Source organism: Eubalaena glacialis, chromosome 1 (assembly GCF_028564815.1).
Source record: "Eubalaena glacialis isolate mEubGla1 chromosome 1, mEubGla1.1.hap2.+ XY, whole genome shotgun sequence".
Lineage (NCBI taxonomy): Eukaryota > Metazoa > Chordata > Mammalia > Artiodactyla > Balaenidae > Eubalaena > Eubalaena glacialis.
This window is the reverse complement of record NC_083716.1, coordinates 5,669,160-5,685,515: the sequence shown is the minus strand read 5'-3', so window position 1 is coordinate 5,685,515 and position 16,356 is coordinate 5,669,160. Positions and strand designations below refer to the sequence as shown.

General features: G+C 43.2%; 1 protein-coding gene across 2 annotated transcripts in view; it reads right to left on the bottom strand.

Annotated features, from left to right (window-relative positions):
• Positions 1-15,967, bottom strand: part of C1H10orf90 (chromosome 1 C10orf90 homolog) — a 236,272-nt gene extending 220,305 nt beyond the window's left edge. For both annotated transcript variants that reach the window (XM_061192189.1, XM_061192210.1), the window contains exon 1: positions 15,728-15,967. In XM_061192189.1, the coding sequence (XP_061048172.1) occupies positions 15,728-15,967 (240 nt within the window). The remainder of the gene's footprint in view (positions 1-15,727) is intronic.
• Positions 15,968-16,356: the final 389 nt, after the last annotated feature.

Genomic DNA, 16,356 nt, shown 5'->3' with positions numbered 1-16,356 from the left:
TAATAATATGATAAACAACAAAGCATCACTGAGCTCTTAGGATGAGCCAAGCACTGCCTTGTCTTTCCTTTTTATTTGATTTGATTTTTTTTCGGCCGCACAGCATGTGGGATCTTAGTTCCCTGACCAGGGATCGGACCCATGCCCCCTGCAGTGGAAGCGCAGAGTCTTACCACTGGACCGTCAGGGAAGTCCCTGCCTTGTCTTTCCATCCACGACTTTCTCCAGTCCCCACAAATGCCCAAGATTTCTTAATTCCATCCTGCATAGGAAGCAACTGATGCTGAAAAAGGTAAGAGTTCATGCAAAGTCCACATTAATCAGGGGCAGAGTCAGGATCAAAACCCAAGAGTACCTGAATCAGGGCCCAAGCCCTCACCCCTCTGCTGCCTCAACAGAACATCATTTATTTCATTAAGATGCCAAAGTTGTAACAGAAACTTATCACAGTCACAAAAATTGCGTACTGCATGATTTCAGTTACCGAATGTGCCAGACCAGGCAAAACTAAAGTGGCAGAAAGCAGACCAGTGGTTTCCAGGGCTGAGCGGGGAGAGGATATCGAGTGCAAAGGGCACAAGGGAACTTTCTAGGTCAGTGGAAATGCCCTATATCTGATGTGGTACTGGTTACATGACTGTATGCATTTGTCAAAACAAAATGATGTGCACTCTTATAAAATGTATGAATATTAATGCATGTAAATTATACCTTAATAAGGATGATTTTTTAAACATATCATGAATAAGCTCCAATTTAGCTTACAGTTTCAATTCAACACACAGAGTTAGCGAGAGAAATGATGGGACCCTGACCTCAGGGATCTCACCACCTAGTGAAAGAGAACTGTCTTAGGCGTCTGTAAACACAAGTTAGTGCAGGACCACCACCCATTGCTCTGGGCCTGCACCCAGAAGGTCCATGTGCTGGTTTAGCGTCATCATCTTGAATTTTTTTTTAATTGTGGTATAATATACACAACATAAAATTTACCACTGGAAGTGTCCAATTCCATGAGATTAAGTATATTCACCATGTTGGGCAACCATCACCATTCTCCGTCTCCAGAGCTTTTTCATCTTCCCAAACTGAAACTCTGTCCCCATTAAACAACGATTCTCCATTCCCCTCCTCCACCCAGCCCCTGGCAGCCACCATTCCACTTTCTGTCTCTGTGAAATTTAGCTATTCCAGGCACCTCAGAAAAATGAAGTCAAACAACATAATGTCCTTCTGTGCCTGGCTTATCTCAGTCAGCACAAGGTCCTCGAGGTTCAGCCATGGTGCAGGTGGGCTGCCTTTCACTCTGTTGACAGGGTCCTTGGATGCACACAGTTTTTCACGCTGACGCAGCCCAACTTATCCATTTTTTCTTTCGTGACCTGTGCTTTTGGTATTGCCGTCTTGGATTTTTTAATAACTTTGTCTGTGAACTTGTGTTTTGTGTATAAACCCCATGGGATGAGCATGCATGTGAGCAGGAAGACGTGTGCCATGTGTGTGTTTGTTGATTTCCTTGCTGCCCCATTCACAGAAGGTGTTCTGGTGCTCCTTGATCACAGAATTCGGGTGAACCTACAATGCATGGGAGTTTAGAGAGATTCAAAGTGAATAAAAGTTAAGCGAATTACCCCAAGATCAACTAAGCAGAAGGATGACAGCCCCGAGAGGCCATGCTTTCCACTGGAACCAGATTTGCTTCAAATGGAGGAAGAAGGCTATAGATTTCGGAAAAACACAGATGCCTGAGTAACTCTATTGCGACAGACTGGGACCTGGGATCTGGGACCCTTTGCTGCAGTGCCTGCACCTGAACAAACACCTTCTCAAGCAACAAAATACAAAGAAACCATAAGGGACTAAAAATAACTGCGTGCATGCACAGTTGGGGCAAATTATGGACAAGATACAAAAAGACCAAAAACCCAACGGCCATTTCTGAAGAGCCGGGAGCAAAAGCTGGGTGTTGGGGGCAAATGCAAGGTCCTGCGCATGCCCCCTGCTCTCAACACCACCAAAGGGGCGGGGGGCAGACCACCTATGCCACCCCTCCAGCCTGACCTCTCGATACACCCCTACCCTCACTCCACATACGGACCAGCTCGCCCCCCCTTAGGGACCGAGCAAGGGAACCCGTTACTTGTTCTCACTCCCCCCTGCTGAAGCAGGGGCCCCAGTAAAGCCTTGCCTGAATTTCTTGTCCGGCCTCTTATCAATTTCGATTGATTACGGAGGCTAAGAACCCTGGTTGGTAACCCTATCATATCTCTTCTTACTCCTCTTACATCCCTGTGTTAGCCAACCGCTTACGCTGAAAATAATAGCATAGAAGGAAAGGAGAGATGGGCAACCACAGTCCCCTTTCCTTTTGGTCGTTCTTTACTCATCAGTAAACTGAAGGTAGAGCGTGTTGGTAAAATATGATTAAACCAAGGAATGAAATTAAAATCTGAATTGGTTTTCGCAGTGTTTCCGTTGTTCTAGTAAGAATACATATATGAGACATTTCTCCAAAGAAGACATACAGATGGCCAGCAGGCACATGAAAAGATGTTCAACATCACTAATTAGAGAAATGCAAACCAAAATTACAATGAGGTATCATCTCACACTGGTCAGAATGGCCATCATTAAAAAGTCTACAAATAATAAACCCTCCTACACTGTTGGTGGAAATGTAAATTGGTGCAGCCACTATGGAGAACAGTATGGAGGTTCCTTAAAAAACTAAAAATAGGGACTTCCCTGGTGGCACAGTGGTTAAGAATCTGCCTGCCAATGCAGGGGACACGGGTTCGATCCCTAGTCCAGGAAGATCCCACATGCCGCGGAGCAACTAAGCCCATGCGCCACAACTATTGAGCCTGTGCTCTAGAGCCCGTGCTCTGCATCAAGAGAAGCCACCACAATGAGAAGCCCACGCGCTGCAACAAACAGTAGCCCCGCTCGCCGCAACTAGAGAAAGCCGGTGCGCAGCAACAAAGACCCAACGCAGCCATAAATTAATTAATTAATTAATTAAAACTAAAAATAGAGCTACCATATGATCCAGCAATACCACCCATGGCATATATCCGGAGAAAACTCTAATTCAAAAAGATACATGCACCCCAATCAATGTTCATAGCAGCACTATTTACAATAGCCAAGACATGGAAGCAAATTAAATGTCCATCAACAGATGAATGGATAAAGAAGATGTGGTATATATATATAATAGAATATTCCTTAGCCATAAAAAAGAATGAAATAATGCCATTTGCAGCAACATGGATGGACCAAGAGATTATCATATTAAGTGAAATGAGTCAGAGAAAGACAAATATATGATATCGCTTATATGTGGAATCAAAGAAAAGATACAAATGAACTTATTTACAAAATAGAAATGGACTCACAAACATAGAAAACAAATTTATGGTTACCAAAGTGGGGTAAGATAAATTAGGAGTTTGGGATTAACATATACACACTACTATATATAAAATAGGTAAATGAAAAGGACCTACTGTATAGCACAGGAAACTACTCAATATCTTGTAGTAACCTATAATGAAAAAAAATCTGAAAAAGAATATATATATATGTATATAACTGAATCACTTTGATGTACACTTGAAACTAACACAACATTGTAAATTAACTATACTTCAAAAAAATTTTTTTAAAAAAGGAAAATATATGCATGGATGAGATTAAAAATAAAAATTGTATCATTTCAATAATTCCACAGATGAGTTAAATGCTTTAAATTTGTGTTAAAACTGAGATCACACAATATAAAGATGAACAGTAAAATTCATGGTAATAATTTAAATTTTTAGTTTTTCTTTATTACACCAACTAAATAGCAAATAAAAACCATCATAACAAATCAAGAGAAAGACCATGGAAGAAAGGAAAAAGACTTATATGTTAGAACCTTAAATGACTATTATTCCTGTTTTTTTTAACATGGGGACCACATGTTCATTTTGTTCTGGTCCCCACAAATGACACAGACAAACCTGAGTGAGTGGCCATTTACTGCAGAACTGTTGCATGGAAAGTCATCATATTCTTGTTCCCTGTGTCTGAGAGCTGGCACAGTGGCACGCAGGCATTTGGAGCATTTGGAACAAATATCCAAGCATTTGTTCCCGGATATTACATCAACAGCGAGGAGCAAACAGTGTGGATCTGAGCCCTCCGCATCTCCCATGCACCGCGGGCCCCTCTGCGTGTCCATCAGCCGAGACCCAGTCCCTTTCACACACTGAAAGCAGCTAAGCTGGAGAAGCCAGCAGTGTCCAGAACTCATTAGTGAGGAGCTGAGCACACCTGTAGCTAAAATAATGAGTTTTGTGAAGTTTCTGTAAATGGAGGGCTGGAGCAGAGGCTCTGAGCCCTCCACAGGGTAGCCGCTCGAGGGCCCACCCTCTCGCCCCTGGTTGCAGTGGCTTTGCTGGGAAGAGGCTTCTTGTTCTCGATACAAAATGGCAAGCAATTTGTTGTGTGCTTTAAGAAGATCATGCCCCCATTTTGCCTTCAGCCCTGTTTGTTTCTCTGAAACATGATTATTCCTAAATCCTGGATGTTTTCCAAGATACTCCTTTCTGGAGCTGTCTCCAAGTCTTTTCTGGATGGAGAAAGGATATAAATTAGACTCACAGAGAGGAAATTAAACAATTTCTCTATTCGGAATTTGATTAACGAAAAGGGGAGCAAATGGAATGACCTCTATTTTGGAGCTTCATTTTGGCAATCTAGAGCTGATGTCTGTCTGTCAATCACTAAAAAATGAGTGAATCTGGAAGCGAGCCTAATGTATCAAATCAGAGGACGCTCTCTTCCATGCCCAAAGTCATCAACCGTCACTCATTCTAGCCTCAGGTTTTCACCTAAAACACACTTCATGCACTTTTGTTCATTTGTTCATTCATACATGTACCCCACAGTGTTTCTTGAAGGCTGACCTGGTGCTGGGGACACAGTCGTGAGCTAGAACAGATTAGGGGCCCCTTTCCTTATGAAGCTGCTAGACAGAGGTTCACACCTATGTGCCTTCAATTCCAAGGGCTCCTATTATTTCCCTTTTTGCACAGATACAAAATTTTAAATACAGTATTGTAAGCAGAATACTCACATGTATCATATGTCCTCTTTCCTTTGAGTGTGAGCAGAACCTGTGAATACAATGGGCTATCACTTCTACAATTAAGTCATGTTACGTGCAAAAGGGTTTTGCAGGTTCAGTTAAGGTTGCTAATCAGTTGATGTGGAGTTAATCCAAGGTAGATCATACCAGGTGGGGCTGGCCTAATCAGGCGCGTTTTTTAAAGCAATCAGAGGGACTCAAAACAGCAGAGATTGTCCTGCTGGCCATGAGGAAGCAAACAAACATGCTGTGAACTGCCTATGGCCGGAGCCACATGACAAGAACCTGAGGACAGCCTCTAGGAGCTGAGTATGTCAGTCAAGAGCCACCATGACAATGGGGACTTCAGTCCTACAGCCACAAGGAACTGAATGCTGACGATGACCCGGGATCTTGGAAGAGGACTCTGAGCTGCAGATGAGATCACAGCCACATCTGACACCTTGATTCAGCCTGGGAAGACCCTAAGCAGAGAGGCCAAAACTGTGAAATAATAAATAGGTCTTGTTTTAAGCTACTAAGTATACGATCATTTGTTTTGCAGCAGTAGAAGAATAACACAGATAGTATCTGCCAGATTGTTTTGTTTTTTTCTAATAGCCAATCAGAGCTGAAACTATGTATGATCCTGCACTAAATTGATATTATCTCAGTCATAAGTAAATAAACAAGTTGCCTCAGTTAATTTATACAGAGTGAACACAAGGAAACAAACATATTCCTTGGACTGCAGAATGCTGATGGATAATGCTGTGGACCACCACGCTGGGAAACACTGAAATACATACTGTTTAATGTGACATGGCCCAATCTTGATGATCTGGCCTCTGCCAAGTATACTTGGTATATATATTATAAAATATACTTGACAAGCAATGCTTTGACATAAGTTCCACTAAATTAGGAAATTTTTTAGCCATTATTTCTTCAAATATTTTTTCTGCCCTCACCCCATCCCCACTCTTTCAGAGATTCTAATTATATGTGTCTTGGGTGTCTTGAGATCTCTCCCTCTCTTTTTTTCTCTCTTCAGTTAGAAATTTCACTGATCTTTTCTTCTATAGCATCCAATTTCCTGTTAATCCCATCTAGTGAAATCTCCATTTCAGATAGTATTAAAGAATCATTTTTTTCTTCTCTATAAGTTCTATTTGGTTTATTTTTATATCAATTACTTCTCTTCCCATTGTGGTAATATCTTCCCTTAAATCCTTGACTTTAAGGGGAAAGCAATATACTTATAATATTTATAAGAGCTTTTTAAAAAGTCCTTGCTTGCTATTCCATCATCTCTCCTATTTATGGATCTGCTTCTATTAATCGTAATTCCTCCTGGTTAAAATCATATCCTGCTTTGTCAAATACCTAGCAAGCTTTATCTGGCTGCCAGATATTTTTAATTTTTTATTATTGCTTGATGGATTTTGTTGTAATCTTTTAAGGAATGTTAAACTTTGCTCTGGTCGGCAGTTAAACTACTTGTGAAACAGCTTGATTCTTCAAGAATTGTGTTTTAAATTGCTATAGGATGGACCTAAGACAGCCTTTACTCTAGGGCTGGTTTAGCAGACTTCCAAGGCAGAACCCTTCTAGAATCTCTACTGAATTTACCATACATTCAATGAGGTCTCTACATTCTGGATGGTGGGGAACTTCAATGATCCGTGGCCCTAAGTGAGCACTGAGAATTGTTCATCTGATAGTTTCCCAGTAACTGTTCTTCCCTTGCCAGTTGTTCTTTGGCCTTGTGAAGTTTCACAGCACAGATTGGTCTTCATCTGCAGACTCAAGGGAACCTGAAGGAAATGTCTGGAGCTCTTTCTCTGCCTGGCTCCCTCCTCTCAGGAACTACATCCTGTGAATTCTAGCCGCAGTTCTAGAGATTACTGAGTTCTCTTTAGGTTCTGCCTGCCTGTGCACCACCTAGAAGTTGCCATTCCAGCTGCCTGAAATGTCTTCCCCTTCTCCATTCTTACCCCACATTCTCACCCTCCCTGCTGGTCCTGGGAAACTCCCAATCTCCCGTGAAGCACATGCCCAGAGGTCTCCTCCCCTGTGCAGTTTCGCTGAGTTCTCTGGGTCTACAGCTCTCTGTAGATCCCCTGACTTGGCATTCATTGGCTGCCTCCCCGACCAGATGATGAGAAGGGGCCGGAACCCTGCCTTTTGCAACTCTGTGTCCCCGGCACGAAGCACAGTTCCTGGCACATAGTAGGTCCTTGATACTTTTTTAAAAATGATCCAGCCCAATCTTTCCTCTTTTGTGCACCTGCTCCACTAGAAAGGGAAGAGAACCTGGGACAGCAAAAACAGAGGGCACTGAGAACCCAGGTGGGACTCATAAACCAGAAGCAGGTGCTTAATGAAAAAGCCACGGGAAGGAAAGATGCCTAAAGCAGAAGGAGAGAGTCAGTGGGCTCTCTACGGCCTCTTCCCACCTGATTCTGGCATGGTTTAGTTTCTCTAGGACCAACTCTGAAGTCCCCTAGGTCCCCAGCTATTGCTGTCAGGACAAAGGCTGCTTCCCTCTCTTCTCCCCCAACACCTTGCAAGAAACACAACCGCAAAGGAGGATGTCACTAAGGTAGAAGCAGCTCCCTTCTGCCGCTCCTAACTGTGTCTCTGTGCAGCCTGCATCATCTATCTGGGCCTCTCAGAATTTTCTCTTTGGAAAAACAGGGCTCATGTGCCTCGCACAGCTGTGGTGAGGATCAATGAGGCAATTCAGGGACCAACCAACACAGTCCCCTTTGTTCCATCCCCATCTCAACTCTCCTTGCACAGAATGGTCCAGCCACTCTGCTCTCTGATCGTATCTCTCCCCACCCCCCCGCCATGCCCCTTCACACCGGCTTTCTCAACACAGGCAATTCGCACGGGTTTCTTTGTCATTTTCTCTTTGGTTCATGCGGTTGGAAAATATCTGTCTGAAACTTCCAGATCAAGGTTTCAGAGACCTGTATCAGAATCACCTGGTTTTTATGTTAAAAACAGAGATTTTTGTACTCAGCCATAAAAAAGATGAGATAATGCCACTTGCAGTAATATGGATGGACCTAGAGATTGTCATACTAAGTAAGCAAGTCAAAGACAAGTATCATATGTTATCACTTATATGCTGAATCCTAAAAAAATGATACAAATGAACTTCTTTGCAAAACAGAAACAGACTCACAGACATAGGAAACAAACTTATGGTTACCAAAGGGGAAAGGGGGGTAGGGATAAATTAGGAGTTTGGGATTAGCAGATACAAACTATTATATATAAAATAGATAAACAAGGTCCTACTGCATAGCTGTATATTGAATATAGGGAACTATATTCAATATCTTATAATAACCTATAATGGAAAAGGATACGAAAAAGAATATATATATATATATGCATAACTGAATCACTTCACTGTACACCTGAAACTAACACAACATTGTAAATCAACTATAATTCAATTTTAAAAATGAGAACATGTCACTCCTCTGCTTAAAACTCTCCAATGATTTCCCAATGTATTTAAAATAAAATCTAAAAGCTTCAAAATTAAAAAAAAAAAGAACCAGAGATTTCTGGACCCCACCCCTTCCCAGAGCCCAGGGGTCTACATTCGTAGAAAGGTCTCTTGAGGATTCTGAAGGACACTAAAGTGTGAGGGCAATTCAATGCTTTATGAGGTGACAAACCCCATTCAGATCCTGGTAGGTCTTCAAGGGAGGGTACAACTTACATGAAAAAATGCCCTGTTAATACTTCCTGACTTAACCCTGGCCTTACCAGGCAGGAATCAGATATGTGTGAACACACATTCTCAATAATCTCTTGTCAGATGGAATTTGCAGCTGACCACAGGACTGCGGGGGCTCTGAGTAGAAACTGTGCATTCAGCTCGAGGACAACTTGGTGACTAATCTCTGAATTGCTCGGGTAATGGAGCCAAGGGTATAGGAGGTCATAAGTCCCTGTCACCTGCACTTTCAGTGAGGAGAAGCTAGGAAGGGGATGTTCTCCCAGTTGAAACAGGACTCCTGGCACAGGGGCAGCATCCTCAAAGCACTGGTCACAATTAGCTTGGGTCCAGGGGCCATGTCTTCATGCCATGTCTTCATGCCATGGCTGTGCTTCAAAGTTGGGGATGACAGAAAAAGGCACATTGGAACTTGAACACCAACAAAGACTCACTTTTACGGAATGCTGCCTCCGTGCCAGGCCCGAGGCTCAGCCTTTATATAGAGCATCTCCCTTATTCCTCCCAGCAACCCTATAAGGCAGATGTCACCATGGTTCCCATGAACACAGATGAGGAAACTAAGGCTCAAAGAGGTCAGGACACTTGCCAAGGTCACTCAGCTATCAAGACCCCAGAAAGACTCCATCCAGTGCCCTGGGTCTTGGTCACACCCCGTTTCATCTACCATCTCTCCTGCCTTGGTTTGGCTGAAATGTGGACGTAGTCCCCCCCACCCATGCACAATTTCCTGACGGAAGTTGGCCAAAATGATGTCAGATAGGTCTTAGGAGGCTTGGCTGTAAATATTCCAGATCAACTTGCACTTCATCTTTCACAGACATTCACAGTGCAGTTAATTTGGAGACCTCAGTCACCAGGTGTGCTTCTTGACATATCAAAACTCATCTCAGACCTCTGACCTCTTGTGCCTCTTCAGGACCTCGCCCCCTGACGGCCAGCCTCCCATTGGCAGGAGCAGGGAGGGGCTGGTGTGGCAAATGGGCAGCACTGATTCCCAAGGGTGGTCGCTCCGTCTTTTGCCTCTTGGATTCCCTCCTCCTGCATCTGGACAGAGGCTACCAGCCATCGTCGATGGATGAGTGGTTGAAGCTTCTAGGAGATTCTAGGAGGATCACCAAGTACACTCTCAGGTCTTGCCCATGAGGCAGAGGTTTCTGACCTGGTCACTGGGCGGCAAAGCTAATTGAAATATTTATTGTCCTTTGTGAAGTGTCCTTTTCTCAGTCCTGACTCTGGAGGGCTCAGTGCCTTCCCTGCAGCCAGAGCCACCAGCACATCCCAGGGAAAATACCACTCGGAGGCCAAGTCTTCAGAAAGAAAAGTGAAACTCATAAGACTGTGATCTGGCTAAGCCTCTTCAGCTCGGTTTGGAAATAGGTAAATTGTTTTGCACTTTTGACAATCGTGAGAAGGGAATGTCTGTGTCACCTTCTGTTTGGTCTCAGTGCTTCTTTATTCCCTGAATAAAGTGATCTTGAAGCCCAAGCACTTAAAACTTGAGTGTTTTTATTTCATACGACCTAAGGCTTCCCTTCAACCACTGGAAAACATTCATCAAAGCCCAGAGTGGCATTTCTCAACGCCAGGGGGACATCAAAACCACCTGGGCAGACACACCTACCTCCGGCCACGATGGAGCAACCAGACAAAAGCTACGAAGCAATTGTTTCCAGACACTGGGCACAAGAAATGCGGGGCTATGAGGGGTAACCAGAGAGGTGAGCCCTACAATTGTCCCCACCTAGAAGCAGTTTCCAGGCTGTGTATTGGGAAGGGGACGCTCGAGAGACCCTGGGGTCTCACTGAGTGGACGGGGCAGGGGTGAGGATTCAGAGAGGCTGAGGTGGCTAGAATCTGTGCAGCCAAACACCAAGGAATAGCAAGGAAAGAGAGTTTCTAGCAACCCGCCAGGGGGCCCACCAGTCTTTGGCCGAATACTCACTTGCATATGCTTAAGGGAAAACTGCCTGAAACCAGGAAGAGAAGTGCCAGACAGCAGTAAGTTGGACACTTCCAGGACGTCACCCAGCGCTGGAAACAGTTTGTGTTCCCACTGGCCCTGGTGGAAAGATCTCACATACATGGGACGTTGAGTCCTCAGAAGGATCATGCCTTAATAGTGGGGCTGAACTATGGAAAACAGTATGGAGGTTCCTCAAGAAACTAAAAATAGAGTTACCATATGATTCAGCAATTCCACTCCTGAGCATATATCCAGACAAAACTATAATTCGAAAAGATACATGCACCCCTATGTTCACAGCAGCACTATTCACAATAGCCAAGACACGGAAGCAACCTAAACGTCCATCGACAGATGAATATATATATGTGGTACATATATACAATGGAATACTCCTCAGCCATAAAAAAAAGAATGAAATAACGCCATCTGCAGCAACATGGATGGACCCAGAGATTACCATACTAAGCGAAGTAAGTCAGAAAAAGAAATACAAATACCATATGATATCACTTACATGTGAAATCTAAAATAGGACACAAATGAACTTATCTACAAAACAGAAACAGGCTCACAGACATAGAGAACAGACTTGTGGTTGCCAAGGGGGAAGGAGGCTGGGGGAGGGATGGATTGGGAGTTTGGGATTAGCAGATGCAAACTATTATATGTAGAATGGATAAACAACAAGGTCCTACTGTAGAGCACAGGCACCTGTACTCAATATTCTGTGATAAACCACAATGGAAAAGAATATGAAAAAGGATGTATATATATGTATAACTGAATCACTTTTTTGTACAGCAGGAATTAACACAACATTGTAAATCAACTATACTTGAATAAAATAAATTTTAAAAATTAGTGGGCCTGAATTAGCCCGAGATCAGGGTTCCTCAGCCTCCACACTGTGGACATTTCAGGCTGGGCAGTTCTTTGTTCTGGGCGCAGGGGACTGTCCTGGGCACTGCAGGATATTTAGCAGCATCCCTGGCCTCTACCCCGTAGGTACCAGTAGCATCTTTCCTGAGTTGTCACAACCAAAAATGTCTGCAGACATTACCAAATATCCTCTGGGGTGTGGGTGGAGGGCAAAATCACCCATGATTGAGAAGCACTGCCCTTGACTAAAATCTGCCAAGAAGTAAGGCTCAAAAGGATCAAGGTGTTTTCAAGGAATGTAACCTCATGCCAGAACAAAGTTCAATGCTCTTTAAAGGAATACAGCAAAATCAAACACCCACTCTGGGTCACAAGAGCCTTGGCTGGGCCACAGGCATATGTAGTTTGTAAAGGTCACCGTGAGAAAACAACCCAAATATCCACCGGCAGATGAACGGATAAAGAGAATGTAATATATACATACTGGAATATTATTCAGCCTTAAAAAAGAAGGAAACCCTACCATTTGTGACAACATGAATGAAACTAGAGGACATTATGCTAAGTGAAATTAACCAGTTACAGAAGGACAAATGGCATGATTTGTCCTGCATGACTCCACTTATATGAAGTATAACAACTAAGCAAATTCATCGAAGCAGAAGATAAAATGGTGGTTGCAGGGGCTGGGGGAGGGGGAGGGGGAGGGGGAGGGTGGAGTTGCTACTCGATGGGTGTAAGTCTTCAGTTATGCGAGAGGAATAAGCCCTAGAGCTTTCCTATACCACATAGAGCCTATGCTTAACAATGTGGTACTGTTACTTCAAAATATGTTAAGAAGACAGATCTCATGGTAAGTGTTTTTACCACCAAAAAACAACCAAAAAAGCAACACGCAAAAGAACACAAGGAAATTTTTAGCAGTGATGGATATGTTTAGTACCTTGATTGTGGTGATGGTACTATGGATGCGTGCATATGTCTAAACTCCTCAGAGGGTAGACATTATCAAAAAGATAGATAAATATAAAAAAATAAAAGTTTACCATGATTCTTCTATTCAGCCAGAATTGAGCACCACAGCCAAGTCCAAAAAAACAAAAAGGATGAGTAGGAAGGGGAGATGGAAATGATAGAGGTTTGGGGAAATGTTGAGAAGCATGGCTAAATGGTGATCACCAAATACAGAAACTTTCCCTGGTCCATCTAATGATTAAATGTATTAGAAACTGTCATCTACATGAAGACAGATGGGTGAGACTCGGCTGGCGTGCCCCAGCCCACGCCTATCATCAGAATGGTCTCCTCGATCAATTCACAGATGCCAACTCACATTCCAACTCTGGGAGATGTGAGCACATCTCTGAATTCTACGTGGCTTCCCTTCTAACATCAGGGAAACTGTCCACGCCCTGCTTCATAGGGAATCTCAGAAGGTGGCCATGCTTGCAATGTTGACAGCGACCAGAACTCAAATAAAAATCCATCTCCTTGCCCAGTTATGGTTATTTTGATGTCCGAAATTTATCAGGTATGTCTGCAGGAGGAGAAAGGCTCTGAACATACTGTGTTTTGAATAGTTTGGGGCATTTTGGAGTCAGCAGGGATCAAGGCTTTGCAAACACGAAGAGCAGGACCTTTAGCCCCCTCACCACCACCTGCTTCCAATCCTCGCTGCCTTTCAGATGTGACAGTACATCTGCTTGTCATCCCTATTACAAGGCAGTTTAAGCAAGGGAACGAGTATGGCTGGACCATCCCTGGGCCAGAGTTAAGTCTGTCCCAGATGAGAGGCAGCATCTCCAAGCATTAACACAGCTCAGGACTAAGGTCACAGTTTTAGAAAAATGCCAGCCTTAGACTTTAAACTCAACTCAAATACGTCTGTATGTCTTCCTGAGGAGGACTTGAAATCCATAAGGTTTTTACAGAAACAAAATCTCCCAAACTCACTCTTCCTGGAGAACCAGCCAGTTTCTTTAATGTAGCACCTTTGTGCATTGAGAGTTCATCCAAGTGACCTTGCTCATTTTTTGCCCCATCAGGTACTTTATGGTTAAAGCCCTGGCAGATTAACCAATGGCCTTGGAGCCTTCGAGAGAGAAGGGGTCACTGGGCCAAGTCTAACAGGACCCAGAGGCTGTTAATTGGGCTCTCGTCAGTTCAGCTCGGAAACTGAGCAAGGAAGCTGCCTTCTTGCTGGGTTTCCTAACCTAAATGGCTGACACGCCCCAGTGGGAATAACACGAAGAACAGTTCAATGGACGTGCAATATTTTAAAGTGAAATGTTTTTGCTACTAAAAGAACAGAGCTCAGAATTCAGAAGAATCAGAGGCACAGATCCTATCTGAGTTTTCAAACTTGGCCTGCCCTTGAGTGGAGGAAGCAGGCCCTGCCTGGACCGCCTTTCAAAGCACAGACATAGTGAGGACTGTCCAGCTGACCAGCCTGATTGCTGTGGGTCTCAGACTCACTTGAACATAAGACTTTAGACTCCAGGTTACACTCAAGCAGCAGGCACACAGCCTCAATTGTTGGCTGTATTTGGAAATCTGGCTTAGGGGGAGTTGAGTCACACAAAAAAATGCTGTAGCTGCAACTGTCAGTATAATAGATGTTTTTTACAATCTCCTACAAAGATGCACTTTTCCACACTGTTACCTTCAATGTTGCTATAGGAATAAACAAAGCTTTATGCATACCAAAAAAAAAAAAAAAAGGAACACAAGAGCTGCTCTTTGCCATTGAGGGTTTAAAATGGAGCCATGAACACTTTTTTAAAAATACAAGCTGATATAATTCAACAAGTTTTTCTCTCTGGAGGACTGAAAAATAACCTCAGTGAAAATGATACAATGATAAAATTCTGTCCCCATCTGACTAATTCCCTGTGAATAATAACATCTCTGGTTTCCTTCAATTATATTCTAATTGCACACCTCTTGCTCTGGTTGATTGGGCAATGAACCAATGAACAACTATTAATGAATTTAATTAACACCATTATTTCCGTGGCCTTTATATCTCTGTGGTGAACGTGGACATTCACAATCCCAGGGCTGGCACTGGGAGAAGCCAGCCTTGAACTCTGCAGAACAGGTTCTGACATTGCTCTGGAATAAGGAAGCCCAGTGTGGGGAACGAAAGACCTGGAGTTTTTGCCAGCATTCATGGGAAGCCTTTCCTAATAACAGCATCAGTATTCAGAAAGGTTGCCTTTCCATAAAACATTAGCAATTTGCATGTTACATTTATCAAAAGGGATGGGTAAGAGAGCTATATGGGAATCAATTACAATGTCATTCATAATTTAGTCCATGTACTATAAAGCACTGATCAGATTTCATGTGTGTTTACTTTCTGAAGGATAACTGCCTGTGGCTTATTCTAGTTACAGAATACAAATATGTTTCAGAGTAATGTGTTTATCTCACTTTGACATTCTAAATCTCCCAAGTTCTCCTTTTTCTCCCACAAAAAGTCGTTTCTGCTTGAAAATAAGAGCTCACCCTCAAAAAAATAAAAGCCCATTCTTAGTGGTGTAACTTAAATCATTCTACTTTAACTTCATCAAGGCAAGGCATAGATATTCTCCTGCAAAACCCATCAGGAAACAAACAGGAATTTGTTTTTAAAAATAGATGAAATATAAAAAAAAAAAAAAAAATAGATGATTGCAAATTTACAGAGCTAAGAATATTTAACTCCCAGAAATGTACCACAGTTTCTAAAGGTGGATACAAATTATCCAACTGTTTGGTGCACTATTAAATGTCATAGATGCAGACATGTGTCACGTGTAAATTAGTTATCCACTATGCTCCCGCCCCCGCATATTTCAAAAACTGAAGTAAATTGAGATGAGAAAGTCTTTTCCAAATACCTCAGGAAAAACTACAAACCGACGATTTATCAGACCAGATAGAACATCTGTCCTGTCTGTTTGATAAGCAACACTCCATTTCTCTGAACGAGGTGTGTGCCCAAATTCAACCTTACCTGGTATCTGCTGGCTGTCTGCTCAGCTGTCTTCAGGCCTTGATACATATGGATGATACAAACTTTGGCTCTTCTCTGGGAGGGAAACCAGTTCCTCTTCACGAAATCCATGACCATCACATGGTTTTTCAACTCTGTACTAAACGTTTTGATCTGAAAAGTCCGGTGGACGGCTGTTTCCGCGTGGCGGGCAGCATACCCCTTCTGATGAGTTTTTGTAGAAATTCCAGACTGCTGCATGATACGCGGAATCCTGTGACTTCAGCGAGCGCGCCTGGCAAACACAATTTTCTTTGTTTAATCCAGGTATCGAGTGCAGCAGGAGGCACTTGGGAAGTGCCTGGGCTCGACCTCTCCCGGAGTTTTCCAGCTCCAGACCTAGTTGTTCTCAAACCCCAGCTGCAAAGAATATAGGATTTGCACGTGGGAACCTCGAGGGTGACCTTTATGGGCTCTAAAAATACTCCTTGTTGCTGTCTGCCCGTCTCCAGCACTTCCACCTGTGTTCTCAGGTCGCTCAAAATCTTCTCTGATTTCAAAGACACATTTCTCTTTCCCGCTGCATTCAAGTTCTGAACACAGGATCCACCTGGTTACCGCGAGGTCCAATATGTTTTTCAGTCTCCAGC